The 13,710-nt window shown below is 58.0% G+C and overlaps 1 protein-coding gene across 29 annotated transcripts; it reads left to right on the forward strand.

The window, feature by feature from the left end:
• Window positions 1-561: 561 nt before the first annotated feature.
• Window positions 562-13,678, forward strand: SCYL1 (SCY1 like pseudokinase 1). Of its 29 annotated transcripts, none has more exons than XM_055254787.2 (18): window positions 562-788; window positions 1,098-1,238; window positions 1,445-1,567; window positions 1,648-1,874; window positions 2,307-2,397; window positions 2,486-2,641; window positions 5,309-5,467; window positions 6,249-6,356; window positions 7,379-7,492; window positions 10,214-10,369; window positions 10,941-11,129; window positions 11,250-11,325; window positions 11,577-11,741; window positions 11,978-12,120; window positions 12,783-12,854; window positions 12,941-13,156; window positions 13,244-13,298; window positions 13,416-13,678. In XM_055254787.2, the coding sequence occupies exons 1-18, from the start codon at window positions 678-680 to the stop codon at window positions 13,538-13,540; spliced, it is 2,427 nt and encodes an 808-aa protein (XP_055110762.2). In that variant the 5' UTR covers window positions 562-677; the 3' UTR covers window positions 13,541-13,678. The 29 variants fall into 29 exon arrangements, with proteins under 29 accessions (XP_055110762.2, XP_055110846.2, XP_063499013.1 ...); XM_055254871.2 differs by having other exon boundaries at window positions 586-788; window positions 12,786-12,854; XM_063642943.1 differs by having other exon boundaries at window positions 590-788; window positions 11,981-12,120; window positions 12,786-12,854.
• Window positions 13,679-13,710: the final 32 nt, after the last annotated feature.

A 13,710-nucleotide genomic window follows, 5' to 3' on the forward strand; every position in this document is an offset into this window, starting at 1 on the left:
TGCCCGCCCCTGCCCCGGGGTTCTGGATCTCCTTGGAACCTGGGATTCACTCTCTGCCTCTCACCCACGCTCTTTCTCTGGGGCGTCTCCTCGTGCTTCTCTAATGGTCACTTCACCAGCACGGACTCCTCCCCGGAGCCTGGAGGCACCCACTTGCTGGTGGGAGAGAGTGTCTGGCGTGGGGCCAGTCTCCCTCCTTGGGTCTCTGCCTCACTCCTCACTGCACCCTCTCATGCCTGTCAGTCTCCCTACCTCTCCCCCTTTTTGCCTCGGTTTCCCCACCCGTCTGTCCCTTCTTAAGCTCTCATCCTTACAATACGCTAGAAGGCAGGCTCTATTATCCTTTAGGATTTAGGCCCCTTTAGATATAAGGGCTCACAGCCTTGGAGGGTTTTAAGTGACTTACCCGGCGGCGGAGTACTGATCTTAGTACCGCCCGCCGCCCCTGACGGGCCCCGCCCTCCCCCCGCCCCTCCCTAACCCCCGTCCCCGCCTCTCTCCCGCCCCTCCCTTGGCCCCGCCCCTTCCCGCCCCAACTCAGGTTCTGCCCCACCCCGCCCCAGTTCAGGTCTTGCTCCGCCCCGACGTAGGCCCCGCCCCCTCTCCGCCCCGCCCCGGCTCGGGCGGCCGGAGGACCCGGAGCTAAGGCCCCCGAGCCCGTGGCGGCGGTGGGGACGATGTGGTTCTTTGCCCGGGACCCGGTCCGGGACTTCCCGTTCGAGCTCATCCCGGAGCCCCCAGAGGGCAGCCCGCCCGGGCCCTGGGCCCTGCACCGCGGCCGCAAGAAGGTGAGTGCGGCTGAGCTCCGTAGGCCGCGGCCGACCTGGGCCTTGCCTAGTCCGCGCCGCCGGCCCCGTCGCGTCGCGCCCGGCCTGACGTGGCGGCGGAGCCACGGGGTAGCAGGCCGGGGAGGGGGCGGGCAGTGACTACGTGGCGGGCGGAGGGACCGAGGGACCGACAGGCGGACAGGGCCGGGGTCACGTGGGCCCGGCGAAGTGTCCCTAAGGCTGACCTGGGGAGAGAGCTGGCTGCCTGCCCTTGTCTTCCGGCCACACAACAGCTCTGGGACCATCTCAGGCCCCGCTGCCCTCCCCTAGGCTACAGGCAGCCCCGTGTCCATCTTCGTCTATGATGTGAAGCCTGGCGCGGAAGAGCAGACCCAGGTGGCCAAAGCTGCCTTCAAGCGCCTCAAAACTCTAAGGCACCCCAACATCCTGGCTTACATCGATGGACTGGAGGTACCCGCTGCCTTGCCTGCCCGTCTCTGCCCCTCACTATCTCCTGGTTACCCACTTCTGTCTCCCCTCCTGCCCTGTTTCCACCCTATGTGCCCCAGCACCCCCAAATTTGGTTTCCTCTTACCCATCTCTCCCCACTTCAAGTCACTTATCTCTCCTTCCTCTCTGCGCCTCCGCCCTTGATAACCCTGTGTCCCCTTCCCCAGACAGAAAAATGCCTCCACGTCGTAACAGAGGCTGTGACCCCGTTGGGAATATACCTCAAGGCGAGAGTGGAGGCTGGTGGCCTGAAGGAGCTGGAGATCTCCTGGGGGCTACACCAGATCGTGGTGAGGTGGGGGGCAGTGGTGATGAGAGCAGGGATGGGGGGTTGCAGGTGCTGGGGCGTGATGGCTCCTTCTGCCCCCAGAAAGCCCTCAGCTTCCTGATCAACGACTGCAGCCTCATCCACAACAATGTCTGCATGGCCGCTGTGTTCGTGGACCGAGCTGGCGAGTGGAAGCTTGGGGGCCTGGACTACATGTATTCAGCCCAGGGCAACGGTGGGGGACCTCCCCGCAAGGGGATCCCCGAGCTTGAGCAGTATGACCCCCCGGAGTTGGCTGACAGCAGTGGCAGAGTGGTCAGAGAGAAGTGGTGGGTGACTGGGGGCAGCGTGCCCCAACCTGCCCTGTCCTGGAGGCCCCTGCAGCCTCAGGACTCCTAGACTAGTTGGCACTCCCCTGTTCCCTGCTGCCTGGCTGGGGAGGGAATCAGTGTCCCAGGAGTGAGGGACACTCCTCTGCCCCCAGGGTCCTCAGGGCGGTAGGGTAGGATGGACACAGCATTCGGGGTTGGGTGATTCTGAACTTGAAAGCTCTGTGACCTGGACAGATGTGCCTAGTTCTCCGAGCCTTGGATTTTTTTATCTGTTAAGTGAGGCTAATGAAACCTGCCTCTTGAGACTGATGGCTCAGCTGAGGGACATAGCCAGGCCCTGGCATGCAGTGGGTGCCTGGTGCCCAAGGCAGGCTGGAGGCCTGTGCAGGTGGTTGGTGGGGCCCTAAGAGCTCTGGGTCACTGCCACAGGTCAGCAGACATGTGGCGCTTGGGCTGCCTCATCTGGGAAGTCTTCAATGGGTCCCTACCTCGAGCAGCAGCCCTACGCAACCCTGGGAAGGTAAGTTTCTTGCCCCTGGCTCTTTGCCTTGCCTCAGCCCCTCTGCCAGCTGGCTACCCCTGCCCTGACACTGACCCCTCCCCTACAGATCCCCAAATCGCTGGTGCCCCATTACTGTGAGCTGGTGGGAGCAAACCCCAAGATGCGTCCCAACCCAGCCCGCTTCCTGCAGAACTGCCGGGCACCTGGTGGCTTCATGAACAACCGCTTTGTAGAGACCAACCTCTTCCTGGAGGAGATTCAGGTGAGCCCCCAACCCACCCTGGGCTTCGACCCTACCTTTTTAGTTCTGCCCCTACCCTGCTTTTCAGGGTACCTCACAATTGACCCTCAGGAGACAAGCATGGACTGTGGAGTTAGGCCAATCCAGGTTCAAACCCAGGCTCCAGCTCATACTCACTCTGTGACTTCCCTTGGCTGAAATTCAGTCCCAATAATAGTACAGGTTGAGCATCCCTAATCCGAAAATGCATGATCTAAGTACTCCAAAACTGGAAACTTTTTGACCACCAACATTACAGTCCAAGGAAATGCCCATTAGAGCATTTTGCATTTCAGATTTTTTGGATTACAGATGTTAAATTGGTGCCGGGCACAGTAGCTCACGCCTGTAATCCCAGCACCTTGGGAGGCTGAGGCGGGTGGATCACCTGAGGTTGGGAATTCGAGACCAGCCTGACCAACATGGAGAAACCCCATCTCTACTAAAAATACAAAAAATCAGCTGGGCGGGCACCTGTAATCCCAGCTACTCAAGAGGCTGAGGTAGGAGAATCACTTGAACCCAGGAGATGGAGGTTGCAGTGAGCCGAGATCGTGCCACTGCACTCCAGCCCGGGCGACAGTGTGAGACTACATCTCAAAAAAAAAAGATGTTGAATTGGTATAACACACATATTCCAAAATCTAAAAACATCTGAAATCTGAAACATTTCTGGTCCCAAACATTTTGGACAAGGGAGACTCAACCTATACCTACTTCAAAGGGACCCAGTGAGGAGTCAGAATTGAAAGTGCATGGTGTAGTGTTCTGTGCCCAGCAGGCATTTAGGGCCAGCTCTGGTTACTCCAGTCACTCCACGTGCACATTCTGGCTGTGGTCCCCAGGGGTGTAACACCCTGTGCTGGCTGCAGGGGGTTGGGCAGCACGGTGTGGAGGAAGGTGAGGCAGACCTTGATCACTGCCCTCAAGGATCTAGCAAAAAGTAAACAGACCAGATCCCCACCCTTGGGAACTCTTGCTGGGGGAGAGACAGAAAACATAAAAACCATAAATAAGAGCCGGGTGCAGTGGCTCACGCCTGTAATCCCAGCAGTTTGGGAGGCTGAGGCGGGTGGATCACCTGAGGTCGGGAGTTCGATACCAGCTGACCAACATGGAGAAACCCCATCTCTACTAAAAGTACAAAAATTAGCCGGGCGTGGTGGCACATCCCTGTAATCCCAGCTACTCAGGAAGGCTGGGACAGGAAAATCGCTGGAACCTGGGAGGTGGAGGTTGCAGTGAGTCAAAACTGTGCCATCGCATTCTAGCCTGGGCAACGAGAGCAAATCTCCGTCTCAAAACAAACAAACAAACAAACACCATAAATAAGAAAGCCAGTGCGGTGGCTCGAGCCTGTAATCCCAGCACTTTGGGAGGCTGGGGCTGGTGGATTATTTGAGGTCAGGAGTTTGAGACCAGCCTGACCAACATGGAGAAACCCCATCTCTACTAAAAATACAAAAAATTAGCCAGGCGTGGTGGCGCATACCTGTAATCCTAGCTACTCCGGAGGCTAAGGCGGGAGAATCGCTTGAACCTGGGAGGCAGGAGGTTGCAGTGAGCCGAGATCGCACCATTGCACTCCAGCCTGGGCAACAAGAGCAAAACTCAGTCTTAAAAAAAAAAAAAAAAAAAAAGAAAGAAACAAAAAACCAGTGCAGGAAGGAAAGTACTGGAGTGGGTGTTCAGGGATGGGCTCTCTGAAGTGTGACATTGGAGCTGGGGCCTGAAGGACGTGATGGTGGGAGCCAGAGGGATGGCACCTGGAGGAAGAGTTCCAGGCAGAGGCGACAGCACACGGAGAGATACTGAGGAGGGTGCCCTCTGCTTTGCCTCTAAATGTTGGTTTCCACATGTGTATAGTGAGGAGCATCTGGGTGCACTGGCCTGCAGGGTTGCTGTAGGGAGGAGGGAAGGAGGCTCTGCTCTCTGCAATGCCCGGACCCAGCCGTGTATGGGGAAAACAGTGGGGGCTGAGAATCAGAATCAGGAGCAGGGGAGGAGAGTGGCAGACACTCCACAGACCCTGACCCAGCAGAGGTCATGGAATCTTGACTCAGATGCTGCGGGGCAGGGAGAGCCTTTGGAGGGTGGAAACCTGGAAGGAGAAGCTGCTGGAAACGCTGAGGCCCCGTTGCCTCCTGAGCAGTGTCGGGGCAGCAGGAACTTTGCTACGTGGAGTTCTCCTCATACAGCTGGCTCTGCCAAGCTGCCCTTCTCCTTAAAGTGTACCCCATAGGAAATAGGGTTTCAGGAGCCTCCAGGAGAACATGGGAGGGCAGTGCCCAGGGCCCCCTCTTCCCATTGTTAGGTGGAGTGGTGGGAAGAACCCAGCTGCGACTCTCTTGAGTCGCGGTCAGGTGGCCGCAATGGCAGCAACAGTCCCTAACCGACCGAGCATCTGCCATGTGCCAGCCTATGCTGCAGCTTTTATGTGCATTTTCTGGTTGAATCCCAGAACTATCCCATAGATGGTAGTGCTATTATCCCATTTTACATGGCAGGTAAGTGGGACAGTTGGGCTTTGAAACCAGACAGCCAGGCACCGGAGCCCATAAGCGTCACTTCTCCTTGTCCTCACCCATGGCTGGGTTTGGGCTGCAACCAGGCTGATCTCTTCCCCGGGTCCTGTCCTCACTCCCCCAGATCAAAGAGCCAGCCGAGAAGCAAAAGTTCTTCCAGGAGCTGAGCAAGAGCCTGGACGCATTCCCTGAGGATTTCTGTCGGCACAAGGTGCTGCCCCAGCTGCTGACCGCCTTTGAGTTCGGCAATGCTGGGGCCGTTGTCCTCACGCCCCTCTTTAAGGTGAGTGGAACTGTGGGGTCCAGAAGGCTGGCTGGGTGCACAGGAACTGCCAAAGAGAAGTCCCTGGGGTAGGGCAGCCTGGTTAGGGCAGACCCAAGCCCATATGAGCTCCTGCCAGTGTCTATAAACAGGTACCTGACCAGCTATCCCCTGGGGAGGAGAGACTCTGCCCCTAAAATCCTTTTTTCCACAAACCTCTGGCATCACAACCCTCAGCCCTTCCTCCATTTCCCTGGGTCTGACCTGTGCACCTTGGTTCCCAGGACCCAGGGGATTACCTACTCACCACCGCACTTTACCATCCCCTCTCCTGACTGCTTAGCACTCAGCTCACCTGACTTCTGGGGGCTGGATCTTCCACCCCTTCCTCAGACCCCAGCCCGCCTTTTTATGGGCACCTGGCATTCCCTGCCCTCCTCACCTTGGGGAGAACTCTTTCATCTGAATGACTTGCCAGGAGGGGAGAAGACAACAAGCAAGTCCTGTATAGCTGAGAACCCCCAGAAATTGCAGGCAGAATTTCTGCATATGGCATAAAGGTACCTGTTTGTAGGGAGGGGCCCAGAGCTTTCATCAGCCTCCTGAAAGAGGCCTTGGCCCAGAAAGGTTAAGGGCAGGGCTGAGATGGAATATGGGTAGAGGAGCTGCTGAGGAAATGCCTGCCCCTCGCTCCGCCATCACTTCATTCCCACCCTGGGATATCAGCCCCAGGAATTTAGATGAGCCCAGCAAAGTCAGCCCATTCCTGTGAGCGGCTGAACCCCTCTTCCTGCCCTTTCAGGTGGGCAAGTTCCTGAGTGCTGAGGAGTATCAGCAGAAGATCATCCCTGTGGTGGTCAAGATGTTCTCATCCACTGACCGGGCCATGCGCATCCGCCTCCTGCAGCAGGTGAGGCCTCTGTACCAGACTCCGTGGTGGTCCACCTCACCCAGACCCCACCCTGGTGGCTGGGGAGGCACCTGCCCTGGCTGCACAGGGACCCCAGAAACCCAACCCCTGAACACGCACACAAGTGAGGGACCCACTGAGGCCAGGCTGTCAGAAAGTTGGCCACATACAGGGCTCCTTGGCAGTTTTGGGAATGGCCAGTTTGCCCAGGCTGCAGCGCTCTAATGCCCCCTCCTCTCCTGGCTCAGTCACTCTAGCGCTCTAGAGTGGGGATACAGTCTCTCTCCTGCCAACCCCAGGGCAGCTGGGAGCATCAGACAGGATGGATGGGATCTAGGAAGTACCAGCGGCTCCCAGTGCCATTCCCTCTGCAACCACCAAACGTACCAGTCTTCCTCATGGCACTGTGGGCAGGCGGGGAGGAGCAGGGCAGGGGTGATACCCTCGTTTATAGAAGAGGCTCAGGCTGGGCGCAGTGGCTTATGCCTGTAATCCCAGCACTTTGAGAGGGCCGAGGCAGGCAGATCACCTGAGGTCAGGAGTTTAAGACCAGCCTGGCCAACATGGCGAAACCCCGTCTCTACTAAAAATACAAAAATTAGCCAGGTGTGGTGGTGGGTGCCTGTAATCTCAGCTGCTCAGGAGGCTGAGGCAGGAGAATCGCTTAAACCTGGGAGGCAGAGGCTGCAGTGAGCTGAGATCGCGCCACTGCACTCCAGCCTCGGCCACAGAGCAAGACTCTGTCTCAAAAAAAAAAAAAAAAAAGAAAAGAAAATAGAAGAGGCCAGATGAGAGGGTGGCCAGATGAGCCGGACTATGAGCCAGGCCTTCCTAGCGCCCTCCTGGCCTTTCCTCACTCCTCTACCTGGGCCTGAGGCCAAACACCTGAGTGGTAGCTCAGGAGGTTGACCTGGCTGGCCAGTGCCTGCTGGGTGGAAAAGCTAAGCCAGGAGCGGTTCCATGGCTATGGGGAGAGAGTGGGAGGGGCTGACCATGTTGATACATCCCAACCTGGGCCACAGATGGAGCAGTTCATCCAGTACCTTGACGAGCCAACGGTCAACACCCAGATCTTCCCCCACGTTGTACATGGCTTCCTGGACACCAACCCTGCCATCCGGGAGCAGACAGTCAAGGTGGGTGTGGCCAGGCCCAGAGTGGCTACCCCTGGTTTTCCAAGGTTTGGAGGGGCTCACCCTAGACACAGAGGCCTTGGCTTTGGCCCATGGGTCCAAGCAGGCACTGTCTTTGCTGTGTGGGTTCAGGCCGTGGGTGCAGCTCGGCAGCTGGCGGGGGAGCACGTCCTCCATTCAGCAGACAACGAGCACCTGCCTGTTCCTGGCCCAAGCCCCATGCTTTGAGGCAGTGTGCATGAGGTACCCAGCCCCCTGCACTCATGGAGCTTCCTTTCCAAGGCACAGAGAGTGGGCTTGCCAGACAATACAACAGAATTAGAAAATATGTATTGTTGGCTGGTCGCAGTGGCTCACGCCCGTAATCCCTGCACTTTGGGAGGCTGAGGCAAGCGGATCACCTGAGGTCAGGAGCTCGAGACCAGCCTGACCAACATGGCGAAGCCCTGTCTCTACTAAAAAATACAAAACCAGCTGGGCATGGTCGCGCATGCCTGTAATCCCAGCTACTCGGGAGGCTGAGGCAGGAGACTCAATTGAACCCAGGAGGCAGAGGTTGCAGTGAGCCGAGATCATGCCATTGCACTCCAGCCTGGGCAACAAGAGTGAAACTCCGTTTCAAAAAAAAAAAAAAAAGGAAGAAAATATGCATTGTTGGAAAGTGTGGGGAGAAGAGTTTGTGGTTTTAAAAACAGTGGTCAGGGGCTGGGCGCGGTGGCTCACACCTGTGATCCCAGCACTTTGGTAGGCCAAGGTGGGAGGATCGCTTGAGCCCAGGAGTTGGAGACCAGCCTGGTCATCATGGCCAAACCCCATCTCTACAAAAAAATACAAAAGTTAGCCGTGTATGGTGATGCACGCCTGTAGTCCCAGCTACTCGGGAGGCTGAGGCGGGTAGGTAGCTTGAGCCCAGGAGGTTGAGGCTGCATTGAGCTATGATCGTGACACTGCATTCCAGCCTGGGCAACAGAGTGAGACCTCATCTCAAAATTTAAGAAATTATTTTAGACCGGGCGTGGTGGCCCATGCCTGTAATCCCAGCACTTTGGGAGGCCGAGGCGGGTGGATCACCTGAGATCAGGAGTTTGAGACCAGCCTGGCCAACATGGTAAAACCCCATCTCTACTAAAAATACAAAAAATGGCTGGGTGCGGTTGCTCACACCTGTAATCCCAGACTTTGGGAGGCTGAGGTGGGCAGATCACAAGGTCAGGAGATCGAGACCATCCTGGCTAACACGGTGAAACCCCGTCTCTACTAAAAGTACAAAAACAATCTAACTGGGCATGGTGGTGGGCGCCTGTGGTCCCAGCTACTCGGGAGGCTGAGGCAGGAGAATGGTGTGAACCTCAGAGATGGAGCTTGCAGTGAGCCAAGATCGCGCCACTGCACTCCAGCCTGGGTGACAGAGCAAGACACCGTCTCAAAAAAATAAAATTAAAATACAAAAAATTAGCGGGGCATGGTGGTGGGCACCTATAATCCCAGCCACTCAGGAGGCCGGGGCAGGAGAATTGCTTGAACCCAGGAGGCGGAGGTTGCAGTGAGTAGAGATCACACCACTGCACTCCAGCCTGGGTGACAGAGTGAGACTCCATCTCAAAACCAAAAATGATATGGAGATGAGGGTGGCTCTGAGGCTTGTGGCCTGAGCAACTGGAAGGTTAGGAGTTGCTATTTACTGAGAAGATGACGCAAGCATGTTGGGCCCCATCTTGGCTGTTTCTGTTAGGCAGCTGGATGGAGATGTCAAGTTGGCCACTGGTTATGCATGTGTGAAATTTAGGGAAGCCTGGGCTAGGGGTGTGTGCCTGGGGGTTGTCAGCTCACAAGATGGCATTTAAAGCCATGAAATGGCTGAGATCATCTAGGGCAAGAGTGTTAGATATAAAAGAGCCCTCTAGATTGGCTCCGAGTGTGTGAACGTTAGAATCTCAGCAAAAGCAGCAGCCACGGCCGGGCACGGTGGCTCACGCTTGTAATCCCAGCACTTTGGGAGGCCGAGGCGGGCGGATCACAAGGTCAGGAGATCGAGACCACGGTGAAACCCCGTCTCTACTAACAATACAAAAAAATTAGCCGGGCGTGGTGGCGGGCACCCGTAGTCCCAGCTACTCGGAGAGGCTGAGGCAGGAGAATGGCGTGAACCCGGGAGGTGGAGCTTGCAGTGAGCCGAGATTGTGCCACTGCACTCCAGCCTGGGCGACAGAGCAAGACTCCGTCTTAAAAAAAAAAAAAAAAAAAAAAAGCAGCAGCCAGCCAGGTCAGAGGAGAACCAGGAGGGGCTGGTGTCCTGGAAGACCAGAGACCAAAGTTTCAGGGAGGGAAAACTCAGGGGTGTCAGAACTGCTGAGGGTCAAGTTTGGTGAGGATGGAGAACTGGCTGTTGAAATTAGTACCATGGAGGGCATCAGTGACCTCACCCTGAGCCAGTTTGGCAGAGTGTGGGGCTGTTTGTGTGAGTCTAGGTGGGGTGCCATCAGGAGAGCAGAGCAGAAGAAATGGGAGACAGGAGTGCAGACGGACTTTGGAGGTTTTGCTGTAAAGGGGGACAGAAATGGGGTCCCTTTCCTCAACATGCTGGACAGGGCCAGGCCCAGGCTGGGAGGTGGCCTTGCAGGCTTTGATGGGTGTGCTCTGGGATGAGGGCTGCCAGGAGGCTGTTCCTGCACAAGGCCCTTTGCCCACCACAGCCCACAGTTCCCACTCATTTCTGCCCCACAGTCCATGCTGCTCCTGGCCCCAAAGCTGAACGAGGCCAACCTCAATGTGGAGCTGATGAAGCACTTTGCACGGCTACAGGCCAAGGATGAACAGGGCCCCATCCGCTGCAACACCACGGTCTGCCTGGGCAAAATCGGCTCCTACCTCAGTGCCAGTGTGAGTGTCCTGCACAACTGCTGGAGCCCGGTCCCTGTCGCAGGACCACAGCCTCCTTCAGGGCCAGGAGTCTTGTGTGTGGGGTCCTTCATTCTCCCAGAGGCGTAGGCCCTGCATGCTGCCGGCCCCATATCTGGGTTCCCAGAGGTGGAGTGAGTTGGCCGAGGTCACACAGCCAGGAGGGATCTGGGATCTGAATCCAGGCCTGCTTGGCCCCATGGCCTGTGTGCATCCCCTCAGCCAGGGTTTGTAAGTTCAGTTGCTTGCCATGCCCAGACAGTTAACAGGAATGAACGGTCAGCTGGGCAGGGAGGAAGGGAGCCTGTGTCCGAGCCCTGGGGACAGCTGCTGTTGTGGTCCCATGCCCTGAGGCAGTGTGGAGCCCAGTGATTTGGGAAGAGAAGCCCAGGTCCAGAGTTTTAGGTAAACTCTTCCCCATTTAAGTGATTCATTCACATTTTTCAGATTCTGGGGGCCTATGGGTGGCCCCGTTCTGGGAAGTAAGGGCTGGTGGTTCTGGGTCCCAACATTGACCCTACACTCAGGAGCCCTCTTTCCTGCCCCATCGTAGACCAGACACAGGGTCCTTACCTCTGCCTTCAGCCGAGCCACTAAGGACCCGTTTGCACCGTCCCGGGTTGCGGGTGTCCTGGGCTTTGCTGCCACCCACAACCTCTACTCAATGAACGACTGTGCCCACAAGATCCTGCCTGTGCTCTGCGGTCTCACTGTAGATCCTGAGAAATCCGTGCGGGACCAGGTGAGGCACAGCTGGGCCTGGGCCCTGGGCTGGGGCTGTAGGGGATGTCAGGCCCTAGCTGGCCTGGTAGGTTCTTGAGAACCCCAGAGGCCCCAGCTCTGCCCCTTGTTACCCCCACAGGCCTTCAAGGCCATTCGGAGCTTCCTGTCCAAATTGGAGTCTGTGTCTGAGGACCCAACCCAGCTGGAGGAAGTGGGTGAGTGGCCTACACTCGTGTTCCCTCTTTCCCTGCCATGTCCTTAACTGTGACCTGTTTGTGTCCCACCCCCACTGGAGTTTCTGAAAGGCCCTAGTGAGCAGACTTGACTCAGCTCCCCCTTCACAGATGGGAGAACTCAGGCCTGGAGAAGGGAGGGGCGGCTGCAGGGCACTGTCAGTTCCTGCTGTCCTGTCACCCATGGGTGCCCGACGTGCCCATACCCACCTCTCTCTCATGCCACTGCCCAGAGAAGGATGTCCATGCAGCCTCCAGCCCTGGCATGGGAGGAGCCGCAGCCAGCTGGGCAGGCTGGGCCGTGACTGGGGTCTCCTCACTCACCTCCAAGCTGATCCGTTCGCACCCAACCACTGCCCCCACAGAGACCAACATTCCCCAAAGACCCACGCCTGAAGGTGAGTGTCCTGGCCTGGCTGCATCAGTGGCTGAGGGGGCTGGGAGCTGCAGGCACCCAGGAACTGTTACTGTCTGACTCCCCCGGGGGTGGTGAGGGGGCTATAGGAGCTGGGGTAGGCTCTAGTTACCCTGTGGGCTTCCTTGGTGCCCCTTCCCCCCGGTAGCCCCCTTCTCCTAGTAGCCTCTGCCCTGTCCCAAGACCCCCCTGAAAGCTCAGTGAGCCTCTGCTCCCCAGGAGTTCCTGCCCCGGCCCCCACCCCTGTTCCTGCCACCCCTACAACCTCAGGCCACTGGGAGACGCAGGAAGAGGACAAGGACACAGCAGAGGACAGCAGCGCTGCTGACAGATGGGACGACGAAGACTGGGGCAGCCTGGAGGTGTGTGGGGCTGAGGGAGCCTCCCCAGGGGACCCCAGCTCAAATCCACAGGCTGCCATTCAGGGAGCTTCTGTGGGGCCTGGCTGGAGTTGGCCTGTCCTCATCAGCACAGCATCCCTGGCACGTAGGCCTCATGGAGTGGCCATTATAGGCCAGAGCCAGCAGCAGGCCCCATTCAAACCCAGCGGCCCCAGGGAGCAGGCCGGCCAGATGGTGCCTTGGGCATTCCCTGAACTTCCTCACTCTCACCCACACTGTCCCTCTTCCCCCTCCTCCAGTGCCCACCCAGCCGTGGGGGTCAGCAAGGAGGGGCCACTCCTGTGTCTAGAACCAGACCAGTTCTGCTTGGGGGATGGGCTCAGGATGGGCTGAGGGAGGATGGGGCAGAGCTGGGGGCCCAATTTCCCCATCTGGCTGACAGCAGCAGTTTCTGGCCCCCAAGGCTGTTGGAAGGGGCATCTAGATCTCACCCTCCAGCCTTAAAGAAGGGTGAGGGCAGGCCAGGGTCAGCGTTGATTTAATAGATGGGAAACAGAGCCTGAGGAGCAAATGAGGAGGAAGGCAAAAGACAGTGGTGGGGCCCGTGGCTGGGACGGTGCTGGGGCGGGCTCACTTGCCCTTTAGCATGCGGTGGGAGTCAGTGGTCCCTTCCCACACTGCAGCAGGAGGCCGAGTCTGTGCTGGCCCAGCAGGACGACTGGAGTACTGGGGGCCAAGTGAGCCGTGCTAGTCAGGTGAGCTGGGTCTGGCGGGGGTGTGTCTGTATGGGGCTCTTTCCTCCCTGGGCCCAGGGCTACTTCCCTCTCCCGCTCTTCTACAGGTCAGCAACTCCGACCACAAATCCTCCAAATCCCCAGAGTCCGACTGGAGCAGCTGGGAAGCTGAGGGCTCCTGGGAACAGGGCTGGCAGGAGCCAAGCTCCCAGGAGCCACCTCCCGAGGGTACACGGCTAGCCAGCGAGTATAACTGGGGTGGCCCAGAGTCCAGCGACAAGGGCGACCCCTTCGCTACCCTGTCTGCACGTCCCAGCACCCAGGTACCCAGCACGGGTCTGGCGAGAGGGTAAAGATGGTGGACCTCAGCCAGAAGTGGGCCCCACTGCAGCCCACACTTCTCTTTACAGCCCAGGCCGGACTCTTGGGGTGAGGACAACTGGGAGGGCCTGGAGACTGAGAGTCGTAAGTGCTTCCCCTGAGTGGGCTGAAGACTAGGGCTCCCCGACTAGCCCGCCCCTACAGGCCCCGGGCAGGCACTGGCTGGAGAGCTGAGACCGGGGCTCCCCTTCTTGACCCCAGGACAGGTCAAGGCTGAGCTGGCCCGGAAGAAGCGCGAGGAGCGGCGGCGGGAGATGGAGGCCAAACGCGCCGAGAGGAAGGTGGCTAAGGGCCCCATGAAGCTGGGAGCCCGGAAGCTGGACTGAATCGTGGCGATGACCCTTCCCGGCTGCGGAGAGCCCGCCCCGCAGATGTATTTATTGTACAAACCATGTGAGCCCGGCCGGCCCGGCCAGGCCATCTCACGTGTACATAATCAGAGCCACAATAAATTCTATTTCACACCCCTTGTGCTGGGCTCAGTCTAGCCCCTGGG

This window comes from Symphalangus syndactylus, chromosome 1 (genome assembly GCF_028878055.3).
Source record: "Symphalangus syndactylus isolate Jambi chromosome 1, NHGRI_mSymSyn1-v2.1_pri, whole genome shotgun sequence".
Lineage (NCBI taxonomy): Eukaryota > Metazoa > Chordata > Mammalia > Primates > Hylobatidae > Symphalangus > Symphalangus syndactylus.